This window comes from Stegodyphus dumicola, chromosome 2, assembly GCF_044657685.1.
Source record: "Stegodyphus dumicola isolate Sdum_Otavi_A_Nest chromosome 2, ASM4465768v1".
In the NCBI taxonomy this organism is placed as follows: domain Eukaryota; kingdom Metazoa; phylum Arthropoda; class Arachnida; order Araneae; family Eresidae; genus Stegodyphus; species Stegodyphus dumicola.
In genome coordinates this window covers 232,221,248-232,248,877 of record NC_140769.1, presented here as the reverse complement: position 1 = coordinate 232,248,877, position 27,630 = coordinate 232,221,248, and the positions used below count along the sequence as shown (strand labels likewise).

The window sequence follows — 27,630 nt, the reverse complement described above, 5'->3', positions numbered from 1 at the left end:
GTTTTATTTCATAATACTCCTTTTTGTTTTAATTATAATTATTCCTTCCTCTCGTTCCTTTTGTAATGTAATTTCAGTGAGGATGTTTGTGTTAATTTTGAAACCAACTCGATGCATTATTATTTCCCTGAGATTTTTCACTTAATATTTTGGTACTCGGTTGTGTCTTTTTATGAACACCTATTAGTGTAAAAGTATCAAACCTTGATTTTATCTTCAGTACTTAAAACACGATAAGATAAAAAACTTGTATTTGATTTTAATGTATACAGTAGACATTCATGAAGGACAATCGATTTTGTTCGAACTCATAAAAATAGATGCATATCCCTATAAAAGGATTATTTTCAAGATTTTGGTATTATCTATAATGCTGTGCAGAACTCTAAATTACTCTCTAACTGTTTAGAAATTTTTTTTTTTTTTTTTTTTTTTTTTTTTTGTGTTTCAAAAACCTTGTATTCAAAACATTTCATGTCGCAAAGCTATTCCGCGCCAAATATTTACATTTTAGCCCTGAAAACAATGCCAGTAAGATGGACATTTTTATAGACACAATGACGTGCAAAATAATGTGCTCGGAGAATTAATTAAGAAGAGATTAAATTTCTATTCTTTCAAACGGCTTCTGGCAACAACAGATTATATTTAAAAAAAACCGAGTCACAAAGCGCAACTTAAAAATTTCAAGGTCTTATTTTTCATTTCTTCTTAATGCGATTAAGTAACGCTGATATAATTTCGTCACTTCTTGAACGTATGCTGATTAGATATATTGTCATGCTCGATATAATTGAAATGTTCTCTAAAACTAGACTACATTTTTTGTCTCGAATCAGAAAGTGGAAGAGAGAAGAATAAAATTAAAAGTTAATAACATACGTGTCTCATAAGCTGATATTAAGCTTTTTGCAAGATGACTCAGTAACATGCAATTAATTTTAATTTACAGAAACTGATGAAAGCAGGATCTTCCTTAACTTTAATGCATCAATGATGAAATAGGGAAGATAATACTTTTTAACTAATACCCTTTTATGTCAAAATGCTTTCAGAAACTAATTTTTAAAAATAAAAATTATCAGCCATTATGATAATATTTCTTTGAAATCAAAGGAGATATTTTTTTTGTTATATAATCAAACTGTGTAACTTAAAAATATTTTAAAGACAAATCATAGATTTTTATTCTTTGTTATTCCTATTTATTTTATTAAAACAGAATTTAGATTAGGATCAATAATGATCCCAATAACTTAAAAATACACTTAACACGTTTTCCTGCAATATTTAATTAATTTTTGTGCTTTGCTTTGCTTTAATATTTTGAAATTGACATTTTTATTTTCTTACAGTAAAGCTTTTCTTTGCATGCAAGTAAAAGATTAATTCAGTTTTCCCCTTTAACTTATAGTGCTCGAATATTTTTTAGACAAACTAAACTAATTTAAAAAAATCTGATGTGTACACCACATGACTTCCTTGTATTGGAATATTAAATTATACGCATTTTTTCTTGCATTTCATTTAAACTTATTGGATTGAATTAAATCTACTTCGCCGACAGCGCATAAACCACAATAGAATAAATGCATTCTTTAAAATTCACTCTAGTGTTTGTTTACCATAGCGACACTCTGGCGCTAGATTCACTTAACAGTATTAATAATTATATAACAGTTAACTTATATAGTAATTATATAACAGAAACTAAGTTAACTGTTATATAATCCAATAATTATATAACAGTTAACGTATATATTTCGCTCATATTATAACTCATAATGCACAAAATTTATATCATTTAAAGAATAGAATTATCTAATCGTTCCCACATGTTCTATTCAAATACTGTAATAAAGCTAAAATGATGTATAAAAGAAATTAAGCAAACAAAACAAAAAAGAAACAGTTTTTCACAGACGATTGAGTACTTCTCATTTAATTAATTCAGTTCTCACTTCGTGGGAAGGCAAAAATACATAAAAACTCAAAATATCTATATTAAAAATTGCGAAGTAAATCTTAAACGCTTATTCCCTTGAAAAAATTCCAGAAAGAATTAAGTATAATTTAATTGGCAATAATAAATGAATGCGTTATCTTTGTTGTTGCGAAGCTAAGTTTCTCTAGATTGGCAACAAATCCACTAGTCTCCTGTTTCAAATGTAAACATCAATGGCCGCCATTAAAAAAGGCTTAGCGGCAATTAAACAACTTAAAATTGCTGATACTTCTAAAAATATTGCACACAGATTTACTAAAGGCATAAAATCCTTAACCGGAAGATAAAAACAACATAATTCAATCATTTTTAAAGCAAAAAATTTACAATTTACAAACATATAAGAGTAAAGAAACTGAGATCACTGAGCCGGGTAACAGAGTGGATATATATATAAATATATTTATATACGTTTGGTGCGGCCGATTGCAACCAAAATACGAAGTGTACATCTACATGTTATAGCAGTCCTATATACAAAGTTTCAACGTTCTGAGGCTACTCGTTTTTGAGTTATGCGAGATATGTACGTACTCACGCACGTACGTACATACGTTCGTACAGACGCTACGAAAAATTCTCTTCGGAATTAATTTTAAAGCAGTTTTATAATTTTTTTGAAGAAAAAGAGTATTTTATTCTGTCCTTACGTACAGATATCACGCAAAAACATCGTTAAATTGCATTCGATAGCGGTCAAAATGGATATTTTCGTTGAAATATGCTGTCTGAAACTTTTCGCGATTACAATACTTCCTTTTTACTTCGTACAAGGAAGTAAAAAGGGCGAATTAAATATCAGTTAGAGGTGATTTTAACTAAAATTTTAAAAGTGTTGGTTATATTTCTTCGGCTCAGGCAAACTCAAGTCGTTTGCAAAAGGGTTCCCGCGTGTTATCCCTGAGCCCGCGTGTTATCCCTAGCCAGGTGTAACAAGTCGCCTATTTATCGAACACATGAGAAATTCTAATAAGTGTCAATGGATTAGCAGGAACAATTCACAGAATAGTAAAGTCTTTGATGCGGGGTGCCTATAACGAGTCCAAAGGGAAACACCACCTGCTCTGCAGGCCGAAGTTGAAGAGTAAGTACGCGCATAACCAATTATATGACAGTAATCGAAGGTATAAAGATAGGCCTTTACGCAGAATACTCTAATAAAATTAATCATACTAACAGCAGATACATAAAATAATACAATGATACAGAAATACAGTTGTTTACAGCAGATAAAGAAAAAAATACAATAATGCGAAAGGACATAAGGGTGACAAGCTACAGTAACTTGGGCAGTGAGATGCCTTAAGACCGCAAGCAGTAGTTTTCTGTTTGAATGGTTGTCATAGTCGTAACTCAGAATTGGGATTGTTCTGTTTCTGACACTTGTAATGTTTGCAAAGAATTTCTCTGCAAGTTCAGCAATTATAAAGCTGTATCTCATGAATTTTGAGCTCACGGTGAGTTGCCGAGTTTCTAATGACCCGCTTGCCGAAGTACAATATTTTGTGCAACTTTCAACTTTTTAATACTGGTGTTACATGCATAGCCCCAGACGGGGCAGGCGTAGGTGAGGATGGGTAGCAAAAGGGTCTCATAAATGAGTATTGTATTGTCAGTAGATAAAACCGAGTTCCATTCAAATAATGGGGTTAGTGTCAGTTTACGTGCCCGGAACTTAGCAAGATGCTGTGAGGGGACCATGTGAGTAACCTATCTAATGTAAAGCCAAGATAACGGGCCTGCTAAGTCCAGGGGATAAGGTGTGTCATACATAAGGACACGTAAGTTTTGATCGTAATTTCTCCTCCTGGTGAAAAGCATTGAATCAGACTTTTTAATATTTATTTTGATATTCCATGCAGTCAGCCAGGACTCTAATACATGTATCTGATCTTGGAGTGATTGTATAACTGTGCCGAGAGATGCGCATTTTGATAGAATTGCCGCGTCTTCGGCATACATAGCCAGGGTGGTGATTGTGGGCTATCGTTCGTGTAGCTATTATAGTAAATGGGCCCAAGGATGCTCCCTTGCGGGACGCCAGCCTTGATAGCCCGTGGAGTAGAGTATTCATTGTTTACACGAACGATGAAGTGTGCTTCCTTTAAGTAAGAGTGGGTGATGGCTGTGATGTAGTCTTGGAAACCCGCAATGTAACTTGTACATGAGGTCTTTCTTCTAACATGAACTTTAAAGCATGGTTGAATTTTACCTCACACATAAGTTACTTGCTAGATATACAGATTAACCTGAGGATGACCTGTATTACCTGAGGATAATGAACTGACACAAGGCTATAAAATATCTTCAGAGCTCTTGACCTTAACATCAGCATAAATTATGACTGAAGAAAGAAATTTTAGTACCTTCTTCGTATATGGTTACTTTAAAATTAATGTAAAAGCCATAAAATTTCTCTTCATAATAATTAAAATATTACCTGTTACTGAGAGGAATAACATTAATTTAACGAACTATTAACATGAAAATTAAGGAATTCCTAAACAAGTTATAAACAATGGGATCAACGTTCCTATATAATCTCTGTCAAATACTAAATTACATCTCATACGGAATCTCTCGTATTACATCTAGCATTATGTTAAGCAATGAAAATTTACTTGCCTACTATACAAATAATTGAAAATTTACTTGAATAAGCTTGAATTTCTCTCCGGAAGGCAAAGTATTGACATACTCTTAAGCTCTGGCTTATTCTGAATTAAATATCTCTATCTTGATTAAATAGTAAAATCTGAAATGTTAATTAAATAGTAAAATAAAGTAGATTAAGTAGTAAAATATATATATATAATTTAGGATAGCTCAAATTAAAATTAGAAAGAAATATTAGCTCGACAACTGCACAGTTTATATGTAATTCAACAAAGACTTGGCAGAAGTTAAATACTGTCCTAACTTTGATTGATTTTTATTGCTCGAATTCACTTAGAACAGAATGATTTGTAAATGTGCAGCACACGTAAGAAATTTAAAGATTAATGCCATTACCTGCAACTCACGCCTTGCTGCAAAATTTTATTCCGTCGGAAATTGCTCATGTTGATACAATTTAATAGGGTTGGCTGAAAAGATAGCAGCAGTCTGAGGCCACATGTACTCTCTTTGCCTTTTTAGAGGGTAAGTGAGCCGCTCTTACACCAGTTAGATAAGAATGTATGTTTTATGAAATTTGATTTTGATAAATTAGGTTTTTTGACTATAAACATTAGTGTCGAAAAATATCGATCTTTTAAGGTTTCTATTTTTTATTCGCATAACCAAAAGATTTTTTCAAATCAAAGCTCGTTTGATATTAATATATCATCACAGCTGATTTTAGTTAGTTCAACTCTAATGTACTCTAAATATATCAACAAGTTAAATTTACTTTTAAGAACTGTTTACTGATAAAGCTATAATGGTACAGCTTCTAATCAAATTTTATAAAAAGAAACATTCTTTATCAACTTTCATAAAGAAATCTGAAGAATGTTTCTGCAGCTGTTTTTAGTACAACTTACAATTACACATTATTTCAGATTTGATTTATATTACAGAAGTAAAAAATGTAAGTTAAATTGAAGCATTTCTTCCTGAAAGCTACAATGAATCAGCAACCAGCAATGAAAAATTATTAACTTGTTTTAGACTTTCCATTAGGCTTGTTTTGACCATTCCATTTTTAGACTTGTTTTGGCTTATCTCACTTGTCTAATATCAGAACAAGCCCACGAAATTCATCACGGTAACGAAGCAAGATTATGCCTCTCGTTGTTAGGCGCCTTAGGCGCCATACAACGGCATTAAAGGCCTTAGGCGGGTTACAGTAGGACTTTGCTCCCAGTTTTGAAGGAGAGCATCCTGGAGGGACAGGTCCGAGGGTCTTTCGTACCTTTTCCCATACCATCAGCCTCTCGAGAGGACTTTCGGCTCCCTGCATGTATAATGTGCCTCTATGCTGCACACCCATTACACATTTATAGACATCTACGTCTTCTCCGGGATTCGAACTGTAATTCTACCTGTAAAGAAAGGAGGGAGAGAATTAGCATTTATAAAATGGCAGACTTCTATAACAATTAATTTCCTTGCAAGTAATTCTTCCTAGTAAGAGTGAGCAACTCTATGTAACTAAATTAATTCAATATTAGAGAAATGCCTATGGAGGCAAGAAAAACATTGTAATAGCATCGTAACTTCGGAACACCAAGCGAATCACGTGAAGTCAAAGGAAGACCACGATTTGGCCTTCTGCTTAAAGTTGTAGCATGCATAAGGACAGAAAATCGCCAGATTAATATCTTTTAATCATTCTTGTTTTAGAAGACTGCGACTAGTTTGTTTTATAATCAAAGAAACTTTGGAAACTTCGTAGCAGATGTGTTTCTAGATATTAAAATTTTAGAGTAAATGAAAACCCCGAGTAAATTCCTTAAATTGGCTAAAAAATCAAAAATTACTTTAAAAATTGTACATAAATTTGATCTCTAAACTTTTCTTGTACTCTATCCAATGGTATTAACAGTAAAATTCTGAGAATTTTAGTTTGTTAGGGAAAGAAGACATGGGCAAAAAGTAGTTTCAGCTTTAAAAAAATCTAAATCCAACTTTAAAAAACATCATTTCACTGCATTTCATTTGCATGCACAAACAGAATGTGAGAGAAATTTAAGAGCGATAATTGACAGAAGAAAATTGAAATTTCGATGACAAACATTTTGCCATAGCGATAACAACATGAGCGAATTCAATAAAAGCGTATAAAAGTATCAATCTCTGCAAACATTTATCTTGACTCCAAGCTCTTAGTAAATTCACTAGTTCCGTTAACGTTTGTACAGAAGAGGCCGCCACAATAATAAGCGCAGCACCAGCCCATCTGTCTAAATTTAGCCATAAGAACAAAACCATATGGCCCGTCCAAAAGAATGAAATGGTGGAGAAGTTGCAAAACCTTCATCTTATTTTTTATGACTCTGTGACGAAACTTTGCCTTCATTCCCCTCAAACGGGACTGAATTTTAAAACCGCTGAATGATAGTTGTTTGTCCCGAATTTGAATTCAGTCGAACAGACTGGCTCCATGGTTGGTTCCTTGATGTCGAACCAACTTCTCTCAGAACGTCCTCCACAAACGCATCCGTAACTTTAGACAGATAGCCTTCGCATGGTTTCGATCAATAAAATAACTTATCATTGTCATTCCTGGTTCATAGTACTAGCTCAATCATCTTTGTACTTTCAGAAGTTACAAATAACAAACAGATGCTCTTGCTTTTCATTTTGGGCTCCACTGTAAGGATTCTCCATCGAATCTTGGACATGTTTTCTACATAAGGCGTTAACTGATGGAGTATGTGAAAGCACTTATTCCCACACATTGTGCGACAATCATTTATTGTAATTGGTAATTACAATTATACATAACACACTAAAAATCTCTAATTTAATATATGTTCAACAGCAGGACAACCATTTTAAATGCTCTTTTAAGAAAGAGAAGAAAGCGACGAAACAGCAATAACAATTTTACTACCTTGCTTGTCCATGAAACTTCTTTACCTTTTATTTTAGCCAATTCTAATCTAAGAATACTGTTTGTATAATAATCATAACAGATCGATCGTATTTTGTAAAGCTGAGAAACTAATAATAAAGTTGATGTGTACACCACATGACTTCCTTGTACGGAATATAAGTTATACGCATTTTCCCTGCATTGTATTTAAACGCATTTCTTCAAATTTCATTAGAGATATATTTCTCATTCAAGTAATTCAGTTCTCACTTCGGGGCAAGGCAAAAATACATAAAAACTCAAAATATTTTCATTTAAAATTTGAAGATAAAGAAAAACATAACACACAAAATACAATATAAAAGAAATTACAATTACAATTAGGGTTTCTACGCAAAAACCAGCCAGCAGGCAAGAAGGCCGACTTTTCCGTGCATAAAACTAAAAGTTTCCGTTTGGTCCCTCTCGGCAAAAAGACACTGAAGACGCAAAAAGAATTAATTCACTATTGTTCCATATTTCAAAAGTAAACAAGTATAGCTGCTATATATATATATCCTTTATTCTGCCCTTACGTGCAGATGTCCCGCAAAAACATCATTAAATTGCATTCGATAGCGGTCAAAATGGATATTTTCGTTGAAATATTGTACCCGGAATTTTTTATGATTACAATACTACCTTTACTTTCTACAAGGAAATAAAAATGTGATTGAAACACTATTATTTCGGTGAAATTAATACTAACTCCTACAGCTTTATTTTCCGAAACCAGGCGGCGAGTTTCTCATAATCCTTTGTATAAAATTTGATATGTTTACTAGATCTTACATCAAAGCATTAATTCTAGAAAAGGAGAAACAAAAGTCATATCACCTTTAAAATGTAGTTCAATATTAAGGAATTTCATATAATTTTAAATAATTTAAATAAATAATGAATAAAATAAATAAAAATCGGAAACGTTTTCAGATATTAAATTACGTCCAAAGGAGTCTTTTTTAACGTTTTGTGAGTTACTTTATTAAATATCATGCTCTTCGCTCTTAAACCATGAAATTCAGTTCAAGAGCAATATCGCAAAATAATTTTAAATTGAGCATATCTTTAGAATTTCCAATACACAGTCTCGCGTGCTGGAGATTAAAATGTTTTTTTTTTCCTGTACAACGTTGCCATGGCTCGCTTTGAAATCCTTGAGTTTGTTAATCAGAAATTCCTTAAAGTTTTACAAAATAGGAAATTGATAATAAAACAAATTCCAAATTCTAATTTAATCTTCCACATGCCCATATTCGCAGTAGGATTACGTCATTCAAAATTGGATGGCTGTAGGTACCGTTGTTTTATCGCAATGCGAGAAACATACATACATTTATGCAGATTCTTCATTATTTAATTAGTTCAAATATAATACAGGGCGATAGTATTTGGTGGCAACAGTTTGAAAAGTGAAACGGACATTCAGAGAGATTCGACGCAAAATCGCAAAAAGGAAACAATAGTCCCTCACGGACAAAGGCCCCTTTAAACGAATAATAATTCAAAATAATTTAAAATTTCATATATTTTACACTGCATTTCATGTAATATTTAAATCTATACATGTGGAGTTTAAAATTTAGTTGGCTTTGTGTCTCTACGTATTTTTTAATCTATATAAGTTTCTAAAGATCGTTGTCTTTCTCTTGATTCATTTGTATAGCTTGTTGTTTAGTAAGATCGCAATTTAAAACTATTTACAGATTCTAATGGTATCTGCCACTGTAGCTGGTGATCAGGGTTAAACGCAGTTTATTAGCTGAGAGTTGACATTGCATATATATATATATTTCAAGAAAAAATTGAGAATAGAGACTGAAGTAGTTGTTTTTTCGTATTGGTTTTTTGGTTTGGTTTGGTTTTATTTAATTACGGCAAAGCGCACTAGGGCTATCTGCCTAGTTTTATTTTACTTGTTTTTTCGTAAGAAAGACCCTATTGACGTTCCTGAGGATCAATTATGGGCTTCATATTACAAGTTTATCATTTTTTATTTATATATTTCAGAAAAGAGGACTACTGAAATTTTCTGTTAAATTTAATCTATTCTTCATTCTGATTCTTCAGAGATCAAAATTAAATAGAATTAATATATGTATCCATGAAAGTTTTAGTTACAAATTACTCAAGGGTAGAAAAAATTTCCAGCAGTAATCTTTCGTGAAACTCGCACGAAAATCTTACACAACAAAACCGATTGAGCTTTAGCAAGACCGATTCATCGTCAGAATTGATCCCATACCCAGCTTTAGCTGTGTTCAATGTTTATATTAGTTAGATTCTTGATCAACTTCATGTATATTGCACAAGCACTTACTTTCAGACGCTTGATGCATTTTGCTTATGGGTTTTAATTTAAATTTTAAAATTAATTTGAACACTTTTAATTTTCTATGAAAATTCTTAGACGTAACTGAAATAACTACATCTAGTTTCTTATTCTATTAATTACATGTCTCTAAGAATCTTAGAATTTCAGTTTAGTTTTGATTTGCTCTGTTTATGATCAGTGTATCGATAAAACAGGTACAGGTATAAATGGAGTGTTCACTATTGGTAACATAGGTGAAGTCCCGCAACACTAACTATTAAGCACCGCTCAAATTTGATGGATAACAAACACGTCGCAGGATAATTTGAGTTTCCTCTCCCTCTTTCCCTACAACTTACCATTCGTGAGGACTTTACGCTCTTTGTGTATTTTGTATGCCCCTTGCCATGCAGACTTTATACACTTAGATTGTGTAGTTAAAGCACAGAATATGTGTGGTCTTTCAGAAATACTTCTAAGAAACTTATAGAGTTTGGTGTTTTTTGATAGCATAAACTAAGTGCGAATTATCGGTGTCTGAAAATAACTGCAAAAGTTTTGAGAAGGTTTTAAAACCAAACCATTTTAATAAATAAGATCTTTTAATATAAAATGCACGTCTCATGCTTGACAAGATCGGCCACCACTTGTGGCGATGTAACTGTGAAATTGACAGTCAAATTCCAGATTTAAATCTTAGTAACCAAAGGCTACACAATTGATTTAATGCGAAGTTGGTTTAGTCTTCTCGCAAATGTAACAGTTTACATGTCGTCAATTATAATTATAATTAAATCGTATCAGAGCTGGCTAAATCTAATAATGTGGCTTCGAAAGCAGAAACACGGTCTGTCTTACAATCCAGCAAGCTCGGCGTAAATACTTTCAAACCTGATTTACATTATGGTAGGAAACGGAAAAAAGAAGTGATAGTAAAGATACAAATAATAAAATAACTGATTATGTAAAATAATAATATTAACCTTATAAAATATTTCATTAATTTTGTTACTTACATGTCTCAGCAAAAATCTATCGCCCTTCTGAAGTTATCATTTTCTAACTATAATTGGAACAGTTTCAGAAAAAATAAAACTGTATAAAATGTAATTTCGTGTAATTAATTGTATGTGTTAAGAGTATTCGTTTTTGGCAATCAAAATTAAAACTAATCTCGAAATTGTCTGAAATAAAATCTTAATTTGGCTACAGTTAAACAAACTTATTTTGAAATCAAAAGGTTTCCTGAGATAAACCTACATATGAGATAGATTGTTGGAGAAGAAAGCAGAAAATCTTACTAAATGCATTTATATTTTCCCCTAAAGATACAAATAAAAGGGTTCACCATCTTTATTCTTTTATTTTCCTTTTGCAGCATAAAAGAATGGGTTTGGAAACAATTACCTGGTGGAAACCTTCTACGGAATCTGTAATCTGTCTGCTATGAAAACTCATCTATCACATTAAATTTCCTTATCCTGTCAGTTTTTCAGCAATAGCTTAACATTTTTTATACTTTCTCTTTCGATACATGAAAAGACGTATCTAGAGTTCATTCACTTTCATTTTAGCGTTAACAATGAAATCCAGCAGTGAATTCTGCTGAAATCTGAATTTATTTTTCGGCACTTATGTTTTATCTTTGTATTAAAAACATTCTTACATATAAGGCATATTACGAATATTAGAGTATACCCATCTATATTTCTCTTTTCGAAATAATTTCCGTTAGCTTGCTGCGTTACTTGTAAATACTCTCTAAAATGTCAAAACCTAGACTCGAAATCTGATTTTACTAAAACTCTGTACGCAAATATTCTGTGATCTGGCATGCAAATAATTTAAAATTAGCACCTCATGAATGAATGAGTAGTCAGAGTTATGTTGCAATCCATTGTAAATATTCTGGAAATGCATTAATGAGTAAAACTGGATTTCAACAGCGAAATTTACATTAGATTTTGATTGCAATTATCCACTTCGACTATAATAATAACTCTCCGAAGAGCTCCTGCCCATTACCAGTATATCTCACAATTTGAAACAGACAGTTCCACTGGACTGAAAAGGAAAGTATGGGCAAATCCAGAAAGCGATCGATTTTAGGTTGCAGCAATATGATGCCTGAATAATGTCTGCAGGGGAGTAGGAGAAAATGAATGTTTCAGAATCAAGAGGGCAGCTGTCTACCTAGTGACAACTGTACAAGAAGAGATAGTACTTATGAAGCGGCTGTCAGAGCACAACATTCATTTGCATCAACCATCCGATATGTGACCTGTACAGAAGTTAGCACTAAAGGGCCGTTCCCACTGGGGTTTATCTGAGCTTACGGAGTCAATTGGATGTGTTGTTTAGCTTCTCTGTGCCTGCAGTTCACAGTTTTCAACTTGCTGTCCTATAGGGGAAACTGGTTTTGGAGATGGGTCGGATACGTCAGTTGTCTCACCAGTTAGCTTAGATAAACACCAGTGGCAACGGCCCTTAAGGCTACTGTTACGCCAGGCAGAAATTAACGCCTCACTAGCAATCGAATACCATGGTGTAGGCCACGTTCGACATTGAAATGGGCTGACTGAAAATTAACTATTTTCATTAAAGAATATTCTTTCGAACTGAGATTAGATGACCAAACAAAACGGGTTTGGAGATGTCCTGGACAGACTTTTGTTTTCTAACTTTACTGGCGCAAGTTAACGCATGCCGTCAGTAGGGATCTGGACTATCTATTCTTTAACAGCCGGACCAGCCACTTTATTGTCATCCTTAGAACATTTACCTGCATAGAATTATGTTGACAAAATTCTACAATCCATTGTACTGCATTTACTTTTACGCCATTTTGAACTTATTTTCTAAAAATAAAATGCCGGTTATACATGACTCGTATTTTTGTTGATTATGTTCGTGCTAACCAGACTTTTCCTTGCTAGTTAAATTGTCAGATCTCTCCCTTCTAAAGTAAAGTATGGCGCTGCTTGTAAGGCAGCGATCATCCGCAAGTGTAATCGAATTAATCTAGGCATTGAAGACAATTTGTTAAGAAATTAGTCAAGGCAACGTCCGCTAATTGATAGGCCAATGAACACGACAGATAATAGCTTACATACCGGCCAGAGATGAACAACTATTACTTGTTCACCAGTAGCTTAACATCTTTCTCTTGAACCAATCATTAATGTTCTAAAGCTAAGCAAACCCTTGAAACTCACCTTAAATAAAACCGTAAAATGATAGTAAATTTTACAGTAAATGTAAATTTGGTCTATTAGTACCAGAGAAATCACACAATATCCCCTCCTATTAAGACAGGAATGAATATCATGAATTTATTTCAGCATTTTACAGATCAACCCCAGTAGTGAATTCAGAACGTGGGAGTAATAGCTTTACATTTCATTGCAAATTCATTGTAATAGCTTTACATTTCACTGCAAATGCAATGAAAACACTAAGCACATAAATGCACTGATGGGCTCAAAACCCGAATCTCAGGAACAATTACGAGCTGAATTCCCGTCTTCTGGGGCTTCTTTAGTATATTTTACTCAAGAACGGGTAAAGAAGAAAGAAATCCGGAATTGTTTGTCATATCGTTCAAATCGGTTTTACAATCGTAATATTTCGTTTTAGAGCATGCGGAAATATTCCTAAATTTGACAAAGCTTCGCCAAGTATTGCCAGCATGACATAATTTGAAACATCGTTAAAACCCTGTTAGTCCATAACAAGCTATTTCTGAAATTCTAGTGTTATTATTTATAAACTTCTAATTATCCATTCGGATTTTACATAAAATATCAATTAAATGCCTAAGTAAATTATTATAATACGCTCAATGAAAGCAAAGCAATAAATATACGCAGAATTACGGTAAAATGAGACACAAAATAAAAATAACCATTCCTAATTATAAGTGAAGCCTGTTTAAAATGATTTATTATTCAATCATACAAGCATCACTTGAAAGATCGACTCAAGTTTTCTCAATGGTACTCAATGAATTCATTTAAAAGAAAAACTATATATTAAAATTTTGAATTTCAATCTTAGGGAAATGTAAGAGGTAATGTGAAATGAGTGTAATGTGGAAAACTGTCCAGACAATTTTATTTGAAATGTCAATGAATGCTTAGAACTAAAAAAATCTGATGTGAACACCACATAACTTCCTTGTACGGAATATTAAATTATACGCATTTTTTCTTGCATTTCATTTAAACGTATTGGATTGAATTAAATCTACTTCGCCGACAGCGCATAAACCACAATAGAATAAATGTATTCTTTAAAATTCACTCTATTTGTTAACCATAGCGACATTCTGGCGCTAGGTTCACTTAACAGTATTATATTTCGTTCATATTATAACTCAGAATGCACAAAATTTACAGCATTTAAAGAATTATCTAATCGTTGCCACATGTTCTGTTCAAATTCTATAATAAAGCTAGAACGATGTATAAAAGAATTTAAGCAAACAAAACAAAAAAGAAATAGTTTTTTACAGACGATTGAGTATTTCTCATTTAATTAATTCAGTGTTCACTTCGCGACAAGGCAAAAATACATAAAAATATGTGTGTTAAAAATTATGAAGTAAATCTTAAACTCTTATTTCCTCGAAAAAATTCCAGACAGAATTAAGCATGATTTAATTCGCAATAATAAATGAAGGCGTTATCTTTGTTGTTGCGAAGCTAAGTTTCTCTAGATTGGCAACAAATCCACTATCTTGCTGTTTATATGCAAACAAGCAACATCCACCATCAAGAAAATTATTAGGCTTAGCAGCATTTAAACAACTTTAAAATTATTGATAATTCTAAAACTATTGCATACAGATTTACTAAAGGTATAAAAACCTTAACCGGAAGATAAGAACAACATAATTCAATCATTTTTAAAGCAAAAAATGTACAATTTACAAACATATAAGAGTAAAGAAACTGAGATCACTGAGCCGGGTAACAGAGTGGATAGATATATATATAAATATTTATATACGTTTGGTGCGGCGGATTGTAACCAAAATACGAGGTTCACATCTGCATGTTATAGCAGTCCTATATACAAAATTTCAACGTTCTGAGGCTACTTGTTTTTGAGTTATGCAAGATACGTACATACGTTCGTACAGACGCCACGAAAAATTCTCTTCAGTATTCATTTTAAAGCAGTTTTGTAATTTTTTTGAAGGAAAAGAGTATTTTATTTTATCCTTACGTACAGATATCACGCAAAAACATCGTTAAATTGCATTCGATAGCGGTCAAAATGGATATTTTCGTTGAAATATGCTGCCTGAAACTTTTCGCGATTACAATACTTCCTTTTTACTTCGTACAAGGAATTATTTTCGTATTTAATTGCACAACAAAGTTAATATGAAATATGAACGTTAGAAATAGTGTTTATATGATAAGTATGTAGCAAAAAGAGTACAAAATTTTCATTTCAAATTATAGGGTGAGTTTATTCAGTACAAGAGTTTAACAATTTCTGGAAAAATTTTTAGGTTGGAAAGAATTTTAAAATTTTCATATTTTTTTTTATCGATGTATGGCAGTTGCAAAAATTATAAAAAACTATCTGGCAAGCCCTCCAGACGAGCAAAACGTACATGTTCTATGTACACTTAAAATGTATAAAAAGATTTCAATATAAATGTAAATCAGTTCATTCTTTCCAAGCAACATCCAATTCGTAAATAATTGTTTTTGTTGCCAAACCACGAAACAAAAACATTTGACATTTCAGGTAAATACGTATGACGTCAAAGGATTAATGTGGCAATAATATATTGTGTCATTTATCCTAACCCGAAGTAAAAAATTTGCCAACAGCAGTTATTTATTTAAAATACTGACATTAACGAAAATTTTTCCACTTAATGGCATCACATGTAATCGCGTGCTTTCTTCAATGTCAAAATAAGACCTTATATAATAATAATATGTTTAATGTTTGGCAAAGCTAGTTTTAGTCCCAAGGAGTGTTAGACCCAAAGGGTGTTAAGAGGGCAGGCTGCGTCGTTTCACTTTCTGCTTTCGTTCACTTTTCAAACTGTTGCCACAAAGTATTATGGTCATGTATTATATTTAAAGAAACTAAATAAAGAAGAATCTGCATGAATGTAGGAATGTTTCTCACATTGTAAAAAGCAGCGGTACCTAGAGCCATCACGTTTTGAATAACGTAGTCCTCTAACCGAACATAAGCACTTGGAGGCCGGACTTTCGAATTTGTTATATCATCTATTTCAAATTTTGTAAAATCTTAACGAATTTTTGATTAGCAAACTCGACGATTTCAAAGCGAGCAATGGCAACACTGTACGAAAAAAAAAAAGCTTTTATCTCCAGCGCGAGGGACTGTGTATCGGAAATTCTAAACATAAAGAGTTTTGCTGTTTTTAAATATTTTCTTACTGTTGAATTTAATTTTCTGAGGTGTAAGTACGAAGAACTTGATATTTAATAAATAAAGGTAACACACAAAACATTAAAAAAAAAACGCCCTTTTTTTGGGGCGGAATATAAAATCTGAAAGCTTTCAGATTTTTAGTCCAAAGGGATTTGAATCCCGAAGGACTATTAGTTTCGTTTTGGCATTTTGCGTCGGACTCATAAATGTCGGTTCACTTTTCAAACTGTTGCCACAAAATGTTAGAGTCCTGCATTATATTTGAAGAGTTAATAAAGAATAATCTTAACCCTTCTCCTGTGCAGTTACTACTCTTCCAGTTTTTACGCAAAACTGAACCTAGTGGATTCTACAAAATGATATTTAATAAATAAAAGTAACACGCAAAATTAAAAAAAAAAACGCCCCTTTGGACGTAATGTCAAATCTGAAAGCTTTCAGATATTTTTTTTTACTTCATATTTTATAAAACTAACAAAACTTTTATTAAAAAACTCTACGATTTAAAAGCGAGCAGTAGCAACACTTACCGAAATAAAGCAGATTTTTATCTCCAGCGTGGGAGACTGTTTCCTCTCAGAATAACATGAGTGCTAAAATTAGCGTTTTTAGAGTTTTCAAATACTATCTCAGCTGATTTAAGTCGTACGAAGAATGGTCGAAATGGCTTCCCACGAATTTTTGGAATCCGGGAGGGGGGGTGCCTCTCTCGAAACTCAACTCCCCGCCGTTCTGGAAGAGGTTCTGACCACAAGCAAACAAACAAACAGACATATATTACCAGACTTTAATAGTACAGATAATTCTAGGTGTATTGTGATAGTGTTTTTTCCTTTTTATTTTACTGATGATAATGTAACTAACTACGCAGATGAAGTTCCATAACACTATTAGTGATAAATAAACAAAATCAGCAGCATAAAACAAAATATCTGGAAATAAGCATGCAGAATAAATAAATAAATAAATAAAAATAGTAAAAAATAAATAAAAAAAGTAAAACAGAATCTGAAAGGTTTCAGATTTTAAATTACGTCCAAAAGGGCGTTTTTTTAACAATTTGTCTTTTACCTTTATTTATTAAGTATCATGTTCTTCACACTTAAACCACAAAATTCAGTTAAAGAGCTATATCGCAAAATAGTTTTAAACTGAGCATATCTTTAGTATTTCTGATACAGAGTCTCGCGCGCTGGAGTTAAAAATGTTTTTTTCTGTACAACGTTGCCTTTGCTCGCTTTGAAATCCTTGAGTTTGTTAATCAGAAATTCGTTAAAGTTTTACAAAATATTAAATTGATAATAAAACAAATTCCAAATTTGAAATTTGGGCTTGCCCATATTCGTAGGAGGATTACGTCATTGAAAATTCGATGGCTCTAGGTACCGTTGTTTTATCACTATGCGAGAAATATACATAGATTTATGCAGATTTTTCATTATTTAATTTCTTCAAATGTAATGCAGGACTCTAAGATTTGGTGGCAATAGTTTGAAAAGTGAAACGACATTTATATTGAACCAACGCAAAATCGCAAAACGAAAACGATAGTCCTTCAGGGACAAAGCTCTTTTGGACAAAAAATAAAATAAACTAATAATGAACATTTAGATAAATCTAAATCTGTAATAATATTTTTAAAGGAAGATATGCACTCCATGATTCCCGTTACAGTCTATGAAAATACACAAACATTACAATTTGACATAAGCCTCGGTTGATTTAAATTTATAGGAATTGTTATTTAAAACGGAACTTTTATAGTACACATAAAATTAGGTTGTGATCAAATAAAAGTTTCAAATAAAAATTAGTCAAGTGTCTTTATTTAATAAAAATTATTTACATCCAGCGCATTGCAATAATGGAGATTGCTTTTCTGGTACGTTTTCTGGGTGAAGTTCACTTAAGATGAGAATTAAGTAATTTATTTCTTGATCTTTGCATTAAATTTGATTACATATTTAAAAAAGTCAGAAGGTTTATCTATAATAAGCTTCATTGCAATTTTCATCCTAAACTATCAATTTTCACTATCAACATTTCTAAAGGACTTTAGGATAGCCAACTTTTAAGTGCCTTCTTACTGCAAAGAAACTACAGTCATAAAATGCGAAATTTAATCAGCAGCGTGATAGTAAATCAAACGTTGTTAACCATAACTTTATTCCGAACGACTTCTTGGTCTAGATTCGCCTGTGAAAGGAAGATATTGTTCCTTCTACAGAAAAATTTCTGCAAACGATCCGCTGCATTTCAGAAAACATTCGTACATGTTCATTTTCGAATGAAAGAAAAGCAGGAAAAACATAGAATGTGAATTTAGTATAGAGAGGCACAGTTTTAATTAGTATATCTGAATTAATACCGTTAGAGTTATTTAAGTAAAATGTGTTATCACGAAAATTAATTTTAAATTTACTGAGTATGAAAGTTTGACAATGATTAGTTGAAGGCATTTGTAATAGTTTAAAGATTTATTTTTTTCTCTGAATTTAATACTTCAGAGCAACGAATCGCACCTTATTCCCTTTGCAGAAATATTAGAATTTTCATTTCAATAAAGCCTCCTGGGAATTTGAAAAATTTCTTAGTATATGTCAAAATTAAAAATTCGACATTAAGTATAAACGGACAGACCAAGCTTTGTTCATGGTTCTGTAACTTCCATCAAATAAAAATTACATTTCCAAATTAATTAAGTTCAAACATTTTACACGAAAGTTATTTCAATGCTTCAATGGAAAAAAAATTACTATCTCTGCTCCGTAACAGTTTTGTAACTTAACTAAATATTGAACATAAATTAATAAAATTCGCATAATACTTTCTTGTTTAGATTTTATTGACTGAATAATTTTGTCGTTTTGTTTTGCATATTAAAAACTTTCTCTGTATTTGATCAGTTCAGCCATAGTGATTTTGCTTACATTTCTTCTGCATTACCTGGAAACGTCTGTAAATTCAGTTTTTAAATTATTTATGTAAAATTCCTTAATTTTCAAATTTTTCATTATTTTTTCGTCTTCATTCATTCATCATTTCAATATCTGAATATAGTTCTTTTTCGTTGTTACATAAAACGAATATTTTTGTGCCTTTTATGTAACATTTTTATAACGTCTTTTGAAACAATTTTAAAATTGTTCATTCTAGGAATTGCTTTCTGATTATTTACACTTTTTATATGATAAATGCTACTTGCGTATGTCCTGGGAATAATGTATATTAACTAATGATAAAATGATGGTACAAACTAAATGTTAAGCATATGATTTTTGGCATAAATTTAAAACATTTATTTCAGTATAAAATTTTAAAATGCATGATGAGATTAAAAAACCGTGATCTTTGTTTTTATTGTTTGCGTAATACACTGTACTAAGGTTTATTAATGTGGCTTTTCTGATATGATTACAAAAATAAGCCTTACCATGACATCCTAATCATATATTTATGAATCACACATATTATAACTAAAACACTTTTGACGACATAATGAAATTCCAATTTTAATTTTAATATATTTTCGATTTTTCCACTCCAGTTTTAATATCAACTCTTTTTTTAAAAGCTTACAAAATAAATATAAGTATATAACAGAAGCTAAACAAAACTATATAGTTGATAATGGAACGTGATTCCGTTTTCATATCTTTTAAGTAAACGTTTTATAGTGTTTTAGAGTGCAGAAAAAAGACAGAGAGAGAATCATTTATAAAGATGCATCAAAAAAACGTTCATAGCAAAATAAATAAACAGAAATATTTCGATATTTTGGTAAAATATTCCCATACTGATGAAAGCTTACCTAGCAAATGAAATCCAATAAAATAAATTGCCATTTATTTTTACTCTGTGTCAATTTTCGTCTCAATTTCACAGTTTGCCTGAAGAGATTTGCGCATTGCTTGGGTAGGATTTGCGCATTGCTATGCCCTTTTTCCACTGGTATTTTTTCTTAATATGTAAATGGAGATCGAGAGACAGCAATACATTATTTATGAAACCCTGCGTTTCAATTTATATCAAGCTACTCTAACACAGAGCCATTTGCAGAAAGAAAGTTAGATTTTCTCTTTTTTATTCTTCCTCTAGGCCAGCGGTTCTCAACCTGCGCTACGATACGCGAAAAAATAATCAATAGGACTCAAAGTAGCAAAGAATTTTAATAAATGTTCATAAAATCGAAAATATTCAGATAATTGATATTTGTAACTAAAATGTTTTAAATTTGGTATTTAAATGTTCAAAACTTAAAAGTTGGTGTTTGTAATTTGGTAAAAGGGAAGCCAGTAAAGGGACTACCTTGTGACCATTATATACCGAAATGCGTACAAAAATAAAGTAATTAATCATAACTAATCCCACCACCCTGCCATATTACTCGATTCCTTTATTTCCATCTAGCCATTCCTTTCCTTACTCTATCACTGTATGCCCTATATAACAATTAGCAACCAACCATAGTTTCAGCACTGGGCGAACCACCAAATCAAATATGAAGAATTGTTTACTTTACAACACGAAATTTCAAATCGGTTTGAATGAAGAGTTTTGCCTTAAATTAGCTTTTGCCCTTTTAAAGTTATTAAATGTAAAATTTCCCTTATATAAAAAATGGCTAAATGCTTAAAAATTAGAATTTGAGTAAAAATGAAACTATTATTCGTAACAGCGTATTTGGCGAAAAGCACTTTTCTTAAGGCCATCCATTTCAGTTAAGCTCAAACTTTTGCAATAATGAAGAGCTTCAAGGAATTGCATAGCTATTAAATATCATTTCAAAAATAAATTCAATTCAACTTAGAATTACAGAAAAATTCCACAACTGTTTTCAAAGTGTCTGACAAACCTGATTCTATGATCAAAGAGTTAGATTTTAGGCATCGAGTACTGAAAACATTTCAGAACAAAATATTTTAAAAGCTTTACAGTTTTACATAAGAAAACGTGCTTCAACTCAGAGAATATAACAATCTGCCTAATTGTATTATAAGGCTTACTTCAGCACTACGTTCTCAAACGAAGGAAGGAGAGCAAATGAATTTCAGATCCTTTCAATGAAAATTTTCTTAAAGCAGAATTAAAATTATCATTCTTTGAATAAAGAACAGCTAATTGATTGTAAGTTTTGACATTTTTCACTACAGTTTTATTAAATTTGTTGTATAAAACAATACAATATTAAGGTACATTTTAAAAATACTAGAGGAGATGGGGGAGTTTTAGGCTCTGCAAGGGAAGGGTACTGATTAATTACTTTAATTTATTTAATTAAGTCTTTAATTCTTTTCAACAGATAGGCGGAAGAGGTTGTCTGTAAAGCCATGATGCATTACTTATATATTCTTCAAAGGCCGTTCTATAAAGAATAATGAGCAGTCAATAGCGCTTTGCTCTATAATTCTGTTTGCTTTCGTTTAATCAGCTTTACAATCCCTCATTCACAAAAGAACCTAGATTTATGAGTGAAAAGCTAAATAAGGTGCTGATTTACGGCCTCATTCAAATTGAATGTTATACCATGGAAGAAATTTTAAAGAGAGGGAAACAAGTGAAAATCTGAAGGCAAAAGATCAGGCTAGTATGATATGAACTCTGAAAGTTTCTGGAAGAGGAATGCGTTGAAACGATCCAGTTGGCGACATCACATGTGCGAACTCATTTGCTGGCTCGTTGATAGGAGCTTGGAAAAACACAGGTCTGCTAGATGAGCATTTCACAGGTTAAGCAACTTTCATGGATGGTTATTAGAGAAACAGCAGATTACAAATATGCTATCTAAATCTAATTTGCATTCTGCTAATGGATGAAGAAAGAAGAGAAACGTAATGAAACGAGTAATTAAAATAAAACACTTAAGTTCCCTAACACAAGTTTCCATAATCAAGACCAACTAGAAGCAGGGGAACATACTACGAAATTTCCCCGCACTTCCCCAAGCAATAACTAATTTCGAAAGGATTGCCAGATTTCAGACTTATGCATATAAATATTTAAATTAATTATTATTAAAAATGTATTTTGATACATATATCGGAAACATACATAAAATATGCAAAATACTAATACTCACGTATATTACGTGCTTGAAATATACGACATTGAATTGTAATTACGACATCCATGAGGCAAATGGAAAGTTAGAATATTTCTACAAAGTTTGGGCCGAAATGTTCATTACCTCTGAATAATTAAAATAGTTTTAAACTTATGTTAAAGTCAGCATACCTCTCTTCTTCCACTCGAAATATTTAGAAAGAATTCTGCCAAAGGCCATAGAAGAAAAAAATATCATTATACCAAGCCAAATCTTTCAATTTAACTGCGTTTAAATCTCGTAAATGCGCAATTTTGGTTTGCTTTTGTGCATGACTAATTTTAATATTTACTCTAACTTTCGATTTCTTTTATCAGTTTCTACTATAGGCAGAAAATAAAGATAAAATTGAAAATAAAGCAGGAAAAAAAAAAGCTTACTGTTGAAAATGGCACTAAGTTTAGACCTTAAACCAGACATAGCCAATCAGAAGAAGCCAAGAGCCGAAAAGATAATCTGCGCATGTGTGATTTAGAGAAAATTTCACCACGTGGAAAGCTGTTCCGCGCGCTAAAGTGACCGGGAATAATCGATCAGACAAGACCTGAACAGGAGGTGTTTCCCGGGAAATCCAGACTGACTCTCCAGCTTTGCCGAATCTCTCTACGAGACGAAACGGTTTTAGAAGATTCTCTTGCTCTGCTGTTCAGAAAAGCGATTCTTTTATGTGCTTAAATCGAGTTTTAAATGCAAGTTGGCTTTCGCTTTTTCAGAACTTCTTTAGAATGGCCACAGACTGACAGTTAGATTGTAGTTCATTTTTGAATCAGAGAATTTTATTGGTGAAAAATAATCTACAAATTCTGTGCTGTTCTCGATTTAGAAAAGCAAGTGCGATACTAAGCATTCTATACTGAGACATTTAAAAGGTACCTTTTTAAAACTTTACATTTTCAGCTTGTTGACTATTGATATTAGAACAGTTGCAGGGAAACTGCTTCATAGCGGAAGAGAAAATTTTTATGTCAGTAAGAGGCTGTGGGTACAATAACTGTTTATTGTAATTAAGAAAGAAAAAGTTTTTAAAAGTTAAAATCCTTTTTTCGTATATTAAAGAGAAATATTTACTATACCATTTTCTAATAATGTTTTAATCCTTGTTACGGAATAACATTTTACCAAGAAAACTCTTCAAAAATTCTGAATACATCACTTGGTATTGAAATATATTTTCTTTTTATGCTAAAAATTTAAATTTTAGAGAAAATGTTCTTAACGATGTAAAGAAATTTGATGAAAATGTCTCAACACATTTCATTTAAATTCATTTAAATTTCATATTCAATTTTGTATTTCGATTTGATAACACCTTAATTAAAATATTGAAAATATAATAGCTAAAGATTAAAATAGAGTAGATTTGATATCTCTAGAAATAGTGCATTGTTTTTTATTTGTTGACAGGTATTGAAAAGCGATTCAATATTTCTTTTGATTTAGGAAAAATAGAGGATTTATACAATTTATCTGAATTTTATGTGATTATACACGTCTCATATTGAAGCATTTACAAATGTTTTCCCGTGACAGTTTTAAATTATAGATCCACATGTATTTGTTTGAAGACACAATTTTCATTTTAATAGGATTTTATCAAAGAATTACAATTAAAGCTTTACAATTAAAAAGCAATTTCTCGTAGGTTTGTAAGGAAAAAGGCGAAAATATATCTAAGATTTTAAAATACTTGTAAAATCGAACGTGTTTCAAGGATTTTTAGATTGAGAGAGATCTTATTATTCTGATATATTTGTACTGCTACATTTACTTTATATTTCATCGGAAATATTACAATATATTTTTCTCGAACTGATAATATTAGATACCTTAACACAAATAACGTAAAATACTTTGGCAAAACTTGGTAATTCTTGTACCGCTGTGTAGCTAAAGTGTTCAGACTGTTCTCTTCATATGTTTTTAAGTGAATGAACTGAACTACAAAGATATTTAATATGATAAATGATGTTCACAAAAGGAATTTAGTTCGCTATTTAAGATTTAGTTGACAATATTGGAAAAAGATATTCTCAATATCATATTTCTTACATAAAATTCTGAATTTTGCTAAAAACTGCGGCATCAAAAATAACTTTGTGCCATTGTACAGATTCTTCTGAACATTCAAGTTCGTATATGTTACTAATATGTACAGTGACAAAATATTCCGCATGATTAATTAATGCATGATTTCAGGGATTTTATATGTGCGGAATTTGACAACGTTTCCTAACAAATTCGCTGTATATTTAAACCGTTATTGAAAAAAGCTGTGTTTACATTAGCTTGTGGCTTAATTAAAAGTATTTTAAAACAAGATGATTATTTTCTAATTTTTATCAGTTTAAATTTAAATAAAAATTATATAATTGTAATTTCCAAACGCAAAATATGTACTAAAAACAGTTTCACACATCGAAGTCATCTGCATATTTTCTCACTGTTAAATCAATTTTGTGAGTAGTACAGTTTTTTTTATACATATCTGTAAATCAGAAGAAATTTCTTCGCATTAGCTTTGAAAATTTCGAACAAAATTATTCATTTATAAAAGCCATGAGATTACTGTACAATTAAAAAATAGTGCGTGAAGTGAAATCGTATGTAAATGAAAGGCAAACATGAAGGAGAAATCTAAAATTGATTGTTAACAATTGACCATAAAGAAATATTATAAATCGCACTAAAGATATTTATTTAAGCGATTTAATTTCATAAACTGCAGTATATATCAGTGATCATAAAGATATAAATTGCACCAGATTTCAATGACTATTACAGATATATTATTTCCGAAATGTCTGTATCCTTGTAGAAAGGAGCAATCGGTAACAGAGAGAAACGTTTCATTCTTTTGGAAGTGTGAAAAGACTTATTTATTCTTCGAAAAAACATATTTTTGGCACTAAAAGGACAATTATAGGAATCCCACGTTTTTCTTAAAGATATACTGCACATAACTCTTACTGGCAAATATTTGTTTCTTGTAAGGAGATACTTACGTGTTAGTGATTTGCGTGAACTGTAAATTTTATTAACAAGAGTTAGCCACTTTGCAGCATTAAATCTTAATCTTGAGGGACGAAATTTCGGACATTCAGATGGAAGACGGCGAACTGTTCAATTTGGACAGCCCAAAGCGGCATTCTGACCCTGCACCTTGCACCAGTAAAGATGGTCATTCTACCGCTACAGCATTCACATTCAGCGTACCAGACTTAAGGAGTTATGGATCTTCACGAGCATCATCTACTTCTCCTAACCGTAGCCCCCTACTGGATGGGACAGCCCGAGCAGGTACACCAAGTCCAGCTCGACACAGCCCTGCAGCTACAAGGCGTGGACGTGGGCACAAGCATAGGAGATTCAGCCATGGTGCAGTAGCCAGTCCAGGAACCATCAACTATTTCAGTACAGCTCCTCGCAGAGCTACGCATCCAAACACTTCTCCTGGAAGGTACAGAAGAGGTACTCTTTGGCATGATGAAGACCCTTGGCACCAATACAGAACTCGAGCTAGTAGTATCCCCATACCAAACGGAGATGACAAACCCTTCATGGCTGAGGAAGGAGGATATTATAGACTCAGAAGTTTTAGTGTCACGTCCAAGGGCATCGTAAATTTAGGGGATTTTGTCAGGGCCAGATCCCCAAGTGTTACATCAGACGAATCAAGTTCAGGAGTGGAGCAAGACTGCAGAGACCGGTTATCTTCTGTGGAATCGACAATGTCCCAACCACCAACGACAACAAGGTATAAAGTGCTTCTGCTAGGAGCGGAAGAAGTCGGCAAGACGTCTATTGTAGCACAGTTTACAACGTCTGAATGCCTCACAACAGTGGCAACTGACATACAAGAGTCTTTAGGTGAGTAAATTTTTGTTTATCTATTACTTCCTTTAAAAATTTAATGATTTCTACTTACTTTAAAAATTAAGATCCAGTTTGGTTTAATATCTTCAGACAACTTGAAACCTTAGACCAGATACTAGATTAAGTAAACAAATATACCTCCTCAAAACAAATTATTATTATTCCGGCATTGCTGTTAACTGTGTATAAACTGTAACCAAACATACTGCTTCTTTCAAAAATTCTGTTCGTAACTGGGTTAGTTTAGTTGAGTTTCTTGCCTGGGGGGGTTAAAGAAAGTGTTTTGAGTTACTATTAAAATTTCTTGTACAGAATTATTTATAATACAATTTTTTAAGAAATATGAAACATAACGGAGCACATCTTTGATTGTACAATACAGTAAAGTGTAAAATGATATCATTATTGGCTCTTCTAACTAAATAAATTTATAGAAGAGAAAGTAGTTCTTATGTGAGCATCTCACAACCGCTTATTGATTAAAATGTGATTGCTGAAAGCGGGTAACTCGAACTAGGATCGAATCCTGCCGAACGGGCTGACTCGGGGAGATTTCGTACTTTTCCTGCGTGTAAAGTAAATACTTGCTGGTTTCTCTTAAAATCGAAGAGGATGAGGTAAACATTTCTCGTATATTTTGTAATTTTTACGTAAACTGTGCAAAAAAAAAGGACAGTTTTCTATCTCCCGTTCTACTGAGCCGATTGACAAAATTCAAATTGCCAATTTCATGTCTGAAAGCGCGACTTGAGGTATATATTAAATTTTTTTATAGCATTGTTCTAACATAGGCATTTTGACACAAAATCGAACGTTTTCTGAAATAACATACCAATCTTTTTCCAAATTTCGATTCTATGACTCAAATTATGCCTAGATATTAAATTTTGTAAAATTTGGTGCGAAATTTACGGAGAAATACAAAAATTTATCTTGGCGCTCTTTTTTTCAGTTTGGGCCAAGAATAATTCACTTGGCGAACTTCTTAATACATTTCCCTTTCCCTTCCATTATGCCAGAGTGGAAAAAAGGGCACCTTGTTCCTACCTTTTTACATTGTTGCGTGAGGGGGAAAATGTCACATCTTTCCTACTTTCAAATAATTTTAGCAAAGTGTCTATACCACATTTGATATTTTATCGCTTTCAACAAATATGCCAAATTTCACAACGCGCCAATATGTAAATTCACGTATATCTCCGGAAATGTTGAATAAGGAACTGTAATTTTTTTTGCAGGTATGGTTACGTATTACGTTGGTATACGTAAACTTTAAGATTATGGTAAAACATTTATGGATTATAATTCAAAATATTTTTTAAAAAGTTTATAAAATTGATTTAAAA

General features: G+C 32.0%; 1 protein-coding gene and 1 long non-coding RNA gene across 2 annotated transcripts in view; one reads left to right on the top strand and one right to left on the bottom strand.

Moving 5' to 3' along the window:
- Nucleotides 1-1,936: 1,936 nt before the first annotated feature.
- LOC146998899 (uncharacterized) overlaps nt 1,937-27,630 on the bottom strand; it is a 102,143-nt gene continuing 76,449 nt past the window's right edge. Inside the window, exon 3 of the long non-coding RNA XR_015039808.1 lies at nt 1,937-6,030. This is a non-coding gene — a long non-coding RNA (uncharacterized LOC146998899). The remainder of the gene's footprint in view (nt 6,031-27,630) is intronic.
- The window catches only part of LOC118199703 (GTP-binding protein GEM-like), a 92,258-nt gene continuing 87,501 nt past the window's right edge, over nt 22,874-27,630 (top strand). The window contains exon 1 of the mRNA XM_085811889.1: nt 22,874-26,278. Coding sequence (XP_085668015.1) covers nt 25,513-26,278 — 766 coding nt within the window. The 5' untranslated portion in view covers nt 22,874-25,512. The remainder of the gene's footprint in view (nt 26,279-27,630) is intronic.